Consider the following 7,850-nt stretch of genomic DNA (forward strand, 5'->3'; position numbering starts at 1 on the left):
ATCAGGAACAGGTGCATGTGTGCTGTGTGCGCACGCAAATGCATGTGGACACAACAGATTTAACCAGACAACTGTCTGACATATCAAGTTTGATATTCGATGGTAACTATATAGTAATGATGTAAAGTGAAAGTGCTGATTCACTGCTGTCCACCAGGCACCCAGCAGAGTCACACCATAATAAATGTCGTGATGTTGTTTCTGGCGCATGGTATGTGGTGTCAAAGAAAGGAATAAATACATATATTCGTAACTGCAATGCATATCTCATTATTGGTATCACCGTCACAAGACAATTCAGCAATTTGTTGATGCGAAATACACTACACTATACAATTTTATGGTTCATGTGCTATAATAATATTATTCTATTCATGTTGATTTTGTGCCCTTGCAAATATTTTGCTCATACACTTATCAGGAGCTACGCTTTTAGACAGTGCCTAACTATCTATATTACAATTGTCATGACTAATATATTATACATGTTTATAATGCACATATACAGTGGTGCTTGAAAGTTTGTGAACCCTTTAGAATTTTCTATATTTCTGCATAAATATGACCTAAAACATCATCAGATTTTCACACAAGTCTTAAAAGTAGATAAAGAGAACCCAGTTAAACACATGAGACAAAAATATTATACTTGGCCATTTATTTATTGAGGAAAATGATCCAATATTACATATCTGTGAGTGGCAAAAGTATGTGAACCTTTGTTTTCAGTATCTGGTGTGACCCCCTTGTGCAGCAATAACTGCAACTAAACATTTCCGGTAACTGTTGATCAGTCCTGCACACCAGCTTGGAGGAATTTTAGCCCATTCTTCTGTACAGAACACCTTCAACTCTGGGATGCTGGTGGGTTTCCTCACATGAACTGCTTGCTTCAGGTCCTTCCACATTTCGATTGGATTAAGGTCAGGATTTTGACTTGGCTATTCCAAAACACTAATTTTATTCTTCTTTAACCATTCTTTGGTAGAACGACTTGTGTGCTTAGGGTCGTTATCTTGCTGCATGATCCACCTTCTCTTGAGATTCAGTTCATGGACAGATGTCCTGACATTTTCCTTTAGAATTTGCTGGTATAATTCAGAATTCATTGTTCCATCAATGACGGCAAGCCGTCCTGACCCAGATACAGCAAAACAGGCCCAAACCATGATACTACCACCACCATGTTTCACAGATGGGATAAGGTTCTTATACTGGAATGCAGTGTTTTCCTTTCTCCAAACATAACGTTTCTCATTTAAAGCAAAAAGTTCTATTTTGGTCTCAATCGTCCACAAAACATTTTTCCAATAACCTTCTGGCTTGTCCACGTGATCTTTAGCAAACTGCAGACGAGCAGCAATGTTCTTTTTGGAGAGCAGTGGCTTTCTCCTTGCAACCCTGCCATGCACACCATTGTTGTTCAGTGTTCTCCTGATGGTGGACTCATGAACATTAACATTAGCCAATGTGAGAGAGGCCTTCAGTTGCTTAGAAGTTACCCTGGGGTCCTTTGTGACCTTGCTGACTATGACACGCCTTGCTCTTGGAGTGATCTTTGTTGGTCGACCACTCCTGGGGAGGGTAACAATGGTCTTGAATTTTCTCCATTTGTACGCAATCTGTCTGACTGTGGATTGGTGGAGTCCAAACTCTTTAGAGATAGTTTTGTAATCTTTTCCAGCCTGATGAGCATCAACAACGCTTTTTCTGAGGTTCTCAGAAATCTCCTTTGTTCGTGCCATGATGCACTTTCACAAACATGTGTTGTGAAGATCAGACTTTGATAGAGCCCTGTTCTTTTAATAAAACAGGGTTCCCACTCCCACCTGATTGTCATCCCATTGATTGAAAACACCTGACTCTAATTTCACCTTCAAATTAACTGATAATCCTAGAGGTTCACATACTTTTGCCACTCACAGATATGTAATATTGGATCATTTTCCTCAATAAATAAGTGACCAAGTATAATATTTTTGTCTCATTTGTTTAACTGGGTTCTCTTTATCTACTTTTAGGACTTGTGTGAAAATCGGCTGATGTTTTAGGTCATATTTATGCAGAAATATAGAAAATTCTAAAGGGTTCACAAACTTTCAAGCACCACTGTAGTATCTATACAATGTACTACTCTAACAAAATAATAATTATGTTATTTCAAATCATGTCAAACGTGTATTTTTGGGACAGCATGGTTCAAGTAAAATGGGACTATCTTAATCTTAATAAGCAGGGGAAAACAATAGACTGAGAAATATGGGATGTTACCTAAGCCTACTACTTAGCATGCAGAGATTCTGACTTGAAATAAATTATAAAATTTTATCTTTTAGTTGTGGTTTTCTCCTGTGGTTTGCACTCAACTTGTTCGTATTATTTTTTTTTCTTCAGAATTTGTTTTTAAAGAAAAGACTGGTTTTGATTTTTTCCCAAAAAATTATTTGGAAAAATGCTGTTGCTTTAACATATGAATTACAGCATATTACTTAGACCAATGTCTTATAGTAATTATTGTGTAGTTTACTGTGTTCGTACAAAGTTAGGGAATGTTGATGATGAATTTAGAATTGTGTAGAGGTTCTGTCTGTAGTCCACCTGTTGCTCTGCACAGTTTATCAGCCCTCCTTCCCCAATTCATCAAGGGAAAGGGACCACAACTGTGACACCACTGTCCAGAGTTGTACTGTATTTTCACTGACACTGACATAGTAATATGTGTGGTATTGGTCTGTGGCAAGTGCATTTGGCACCACAACAATTATGTGGTTTGTGTATTCTTATTACCTACTTTATTAGATAGAATTGCCTTGTGATCCACTTTGTTGGTGATATACTTTTCATTCTGTGCTTAACAGTAGCTCTGAGGTGTGTAAAGACACCACAAACATTGAGTAAGTAACTAAATACTGTATGTAATTATGAAAACCTATTTATTCAATTCAAAGCCTATTTATTTAGGTTAGGTCAGCTACTTATTTATGTATTTATTTAGTTCTCCCCTAAACTGTCATGCTAGGATCAGAATTTGCCTATTTTCTGTTTGTTTCATAATCAAATGCAAACTATGGAAGCCTGGGCACAACTCATCTCATCTCATTGTCTCTAGCTGCTTTATCCTGTTCTACAGGGTCGCAGGTAAGCTGGAGCCTATCCCAGCTGACTACGGGCGAAAGGCGGGGTACACCCTGGACAAGTCACCAGGTCATCACAGGGCTGACACATAGACACAGACAACCATTCACACTCACATTCACACCTACGGTCAATTTAGAGTCACCAGTTAACCTAACCTGCATGTCTTTGGACTGTGGGGGAAACCGGAGCACCCGGAGGAAACCCACACGGACACGGGGAGAACATGCAAACTCCACACAGAAAGGCCCTCGCCGGCCACGGGGCTCGAACCCAGACCTTCTTGCTGTGAGGCGACAGCGCTAACCACTACACCACCGTGCCACCCTGGGCACAACTGATTTGGAAATAAATTACCAAAATATGCTTTTCATGTGTTTATAATTTTCTAATCATTTATATTCTATATACTTGTGCATAATGTGCAAGTGCAGCTCTTCAATGAAAACAGTACATATTATAACGGATATAAATCCTTTATTTATATAAAAAAAGCAGACAAAATTATTTTTTTTAAAAAAGGAAACAGCTCAGACTTGGCTTCTTGTTGGATTACTCTTTTTTACCATTTATATAACGGGCCAAAGTAAACAATTTAAAAACATTTTTTTTTCTGCAAGCCCTTTTAAAACTTTTAATCAATCAGTAATTAGCAAGCACAGATGAAAAAGTTTTTCCTAAGGGAACATTTCTGGCAAGAAAATTAGAATGATGCAGAGTAGAAGAATATTAAGATGGATGGATGGAAGATGTTTTAATATGCTGTATTAATGTGATGCGTACTGAAATGTATGGGCATGTTTAATGTATGAGATCTGAATAAGGTCTTAAATTCCCAAATGTAGTTTTAATTTTTAAAAGTTTTTATTCAGTGGTTTTCAAAATGAGTGAGCGATGTGATATGGAACCTTTCAACAGTCTCAGATAATTTCACTCCACTTAATTTCACAAGCAGGTTGTGACAATATATGCACAAACATACATGTGCACACATAATACACATACTGTACACACTTGCTCTCATTACAGTTATTCTTGCTATTAAATTGGAACTGGTGTGAAAAGATTATGTCTGTGCAAAAACATTACATTTCGATAAAAAATACAGGCTGAAGGCATCATTACGAAATGGTACTTCTTTAGAATATGTTAACTATACAGTACGTTTCAGTAAATATTTAAATATGTCAGAACAATTAATTTATAATTTTAATATTTTTGAAAATAGGCTTGTCTTGTCATCTTTGGGCAGCTGCCACTTTGGTCATCCTACATATGGCACACTGTCATAAAATAGGAAATACTCCCACATGCCCCAAACACTCTAAAACTCAGTACACAAATACACATATATTAGCACCACATTAGCTTGGCTCTTTCTAGAAATCTCCAATTGTAACATTTGCAGTGAATGCAATTGGTTGTTGCTAGAGTCTTTGTACAGGTAGTAAAGTGTCTGCATATACATAATACTAGACATATGCATGATCACTGGCAAAACGTCACAGGAACAGTTTCATGAGATCCTTTCCTGTAAGTCTGATGTTTAAACCATGTGAATGGTTTTTAATGGCATGCCTCTTCTCTTTTCCTTTTTGATTGCTTCTCTCTCATGTTTTCTTTTTATTCATTAATCTACATGGGGTAGAGTAGGAAACCAGAGAAAGAAGAGTGGACATATTGCCCTGCATAGAGTCCAGATGCCTGGTCAGAGGGTAACTGCATGTGAACTGTGTCTCCCGGCTGTAATGGAACCACAGCGCTGCCAGAAGCCTGGTCCAAAACACCCTTCTTGTACTCATCATATGTATACATAATAGGTTCTCCATTTCGGTACAGACCCACCCACACATTGGAACCTTTGCAATGCACATGGTATGAGAAGTAGTAGATACCAGGAAGGTCACAGGTGAACACACCTGTCTTTGGGTTGTAGTTCTGTCGGCCATTATACAATAGCTTGTCGAATATCACTGGTGTACCAACTGGAGGGTATGGTGTTGTCATTTGTGCAGTAAAAGCAGGCATCTCTAGACCACTAGAACCCATTATATTAGCTTTACCTCCAAATTTTCCTTTCATATACCCACTAGCCTTCACTCCATCCAGGGCTGGTCCCATCTCAGGCAGAACACCCATGAGGTCAGGGTTTAAGGCAAGTGGTCCAGGGGGTCCAGGAGGACCTGGTTTACCTGGCCGGCCTGGTGAACCACTTGGTCCAGGAGGCCCAGGAGGACCAGGAGGACCAAGAGGGCCTGTTGTACCAGGGCTTCCCTTACCTGGAAGACCAGCTTGGCCAGGAGGCCCAGCTTCTCCTTTAGGCCCAGGGGGTCCAGGTGGTCCAATTGGTCCCCCTGGTCCTGTAAGCCCTGGGATGCCTTTAGGACCCTGAGGCCCTTCGGGACCAGGTGCACCCCCTTCTCCTTTAAGGCCAGGTATGCCAGAAGGGCCAGGGGACCCAGGTTTACCCTTCTCTCCTTCATTTCCTTTGGGACCGATAGGTCCTGGTGGTCCCCGTGGACCAGGCTCACCATCCTCTCCTGTTTGACCTGGTTGGCCTTTAGGTCCTGGAGGTCCTGGCTCTCCTACAAGCCCTGGCTCTCCCTTTGCTCCACCTTCACCTCCCTGTCCTTTTGGTCCTGGTGCACCAATATCACCAGGCAGTCCTACTGGTCCTGGAGGCCCAGGAGGACCACTGGGCCCTGAGGGTCCAACCATACCAGGTGCACCACCATATCCTTTGTCACCTTTTGGTCCTGGAGGACCAGGTGGGCCACCAATTCCTTTGTCACCCTTTGGGCCAGAGTATCCTGGTTTTCCAAATCCAGGTAATCCAGGCTTCCCTGGCAAACCTGGTGGCCCTGGTAGTCCTTTCTGACCTGTGACACCTGGCTGTCCTGGCAGTCCACGTTCACCTGGTTTCCCAATGCCAGGCAGTCCTTGTGGTCCTTGTTTGCCCTCCAAGCCTTGTGGACCATCTGGGCCAAGTGGTCCAGGTGGTCCAGGTTGTCCTTGTTTACCTGGTGCTCCTGGCAAACCAGGTGGTCCAAGCTTACCCACCCCTGGCAGTCCTTTATGCCCAGGTAGTCCTGGGGCCCCAGGTGGGCCTTTTGGGCCTTGTGGCCCAGGCTGTCCAATTCCCTTATCCCCTTTAGGCCCAGGCAACCCTGGAAGACCAGGCAGACCTTTGTGTCCTGGTTCTCCTTTGGGTCCTGGCAGTCCTGGTAGTCCTTGGCCACCTGGCTTCCCAATTCCTGGCAATCCTGGGGGTCCTGGGGGACCAGGTGGTCCTGTCATTCCTGGTAGCCCCTCTGCTCCACCAGGTCCCTGTTCACCTTGTTCTCCTGGTGGTCCCTTATCACCAGGCTTCCCTGGCATGCCTGGCATTCCTGGTTTACCAACACCAGGCAACCCTGGGGGGCCAGGAAGACCTGGATTTCCTGGAGGGCCTGGCCTACCATTTCCCTGAGGCCCAGGAGCCCCTGGTGGTCCTTGTCGTCCTGGAGGTCCTTGTGGTCCAGCTTCTCCTGGAATACCCTGCATACCTCTCGGGATGGTCTCACCTATATGCAGGAAAACATGTCAATATTTGCACAAAACTCGATTGGCATATGATATTGTGATACAATGAGAGAGCATAGATATATAGTGAGATGGGGATGGTAATGTGATCACCTTTTTTGTCCTTGCCTTTGTTCATATGCATAGGTAATTGTGGCACTTCTTTCCGGTAATATGGATAATGCATATGAGACATCTCTTTTCCAATACCTTTGTGAGGTATATGAGGTACAGGCTGATGCTGTTGATGACGTGGTTTGTGCCCGTAATATGCTCCTCCACAAACAGATGGTAACAATACCACTTGGACTAAAATCACCAGGAAAGGAGCCACAGCCATGGCCTGTGGAAATTGATCAATCAATCAATCAATCAATCAATCAATCAATCAATCAATCACATACAAAATCATAAAAGAACATTCCTTAACAATCAAAAAATAATTGGTCAAAGTGGAAATCAATCAATCAATCAATCAATCAATCAATCAATCAATCAATTATTTAGTCAGTCATGAGCATAATCATTTACCATTTATTGTTATTTGTTGAGCCACATAACATATTATAAATTATATATTTAACACATTACAGTGCCTTTCAAAAGTATTTGCCCTTTTTGTTGCATCTCTCACTAATGTCATCCTACCCAGTCACTGACTTTTGGTAGATAACCTCCTCTAATCATGGTTGTGCCAGATTCTTTCCATGTTTTAATAATGTATAAAATGAGAACAAATTGGATGTACAAAGGTGTGTGTGTGTGTGTGTGTGTGTGTGTGTGTGTGTGTGTGTAATAGATTGAGAGAGAGAGAGCTTCAAAAATCAAATCATGACTGATACTTTTCCATGACTTTTCCATCACAGACTTTTGATAGTTCCTTGGTCTTCATGATGCAGTTTAGATATGTTATCTAACAAACTCTGTGGCCTTCCAGAAACAGATTTCTACTGAGTTTACATGACACTTTAATTGTACACTGGTTGACTCCACTGATCTATTTTATGTGACTTCTAATGGTTGTACCAGAACTAATTAAGGGGTTTCAGTGTAATCAGGGGAATATTTATTCAATCACAACTTTTCTGGTTTTTATTTGTAAATAAATTAAATTTGTAAAATTTTGCAATCTATATCTTCGATTTCAGTATTTT

At 41.4% G+C, this 7,850-nt stretch overlaps 1 protein-coding gene across 1 annotated transcript; it reads right to left on the bottom strand.

The window, feature by feature from the left end:
- Positions 1 to 4,770: 4,770 nt before the first annotated feature.
- On the bottom strand, positions 4,771 to 7,036 carry col8a1a (collagen, type VIII, alpha 1a). The gene is made up of 2 exons (XM_060928677.1): positions 6,811 to 7,036; positions 4,771 to 6,698 (listed from the first exon to the last, which is right to left on the bottom strand). Exons 1-2 carry the CDS (start codon positions 7,034 to 7,036, stop codon positions 4,771 to 4,773), a joined length of 2,154 nt encoding a protein of 717 aa, XP_060784660.1.
- Positions 7,037 to 7,850: the final 814 nt, after the last annotated feature.

Source organism: Neoarius graeffei, chromosome 9 (genome assembly GCF_027579695.1).
Source record: "Neoarius graeffei isolate fNeoGra1 chromosome 9, fNeoGra1.pri, whole genome shotgun sequence".
Lineage (NCBI taxonomy): Eukaryota > Metazoa > Chordata > Actinopteri > Siluriformes > Ariidae > Neoarius > Neoarius graeffei.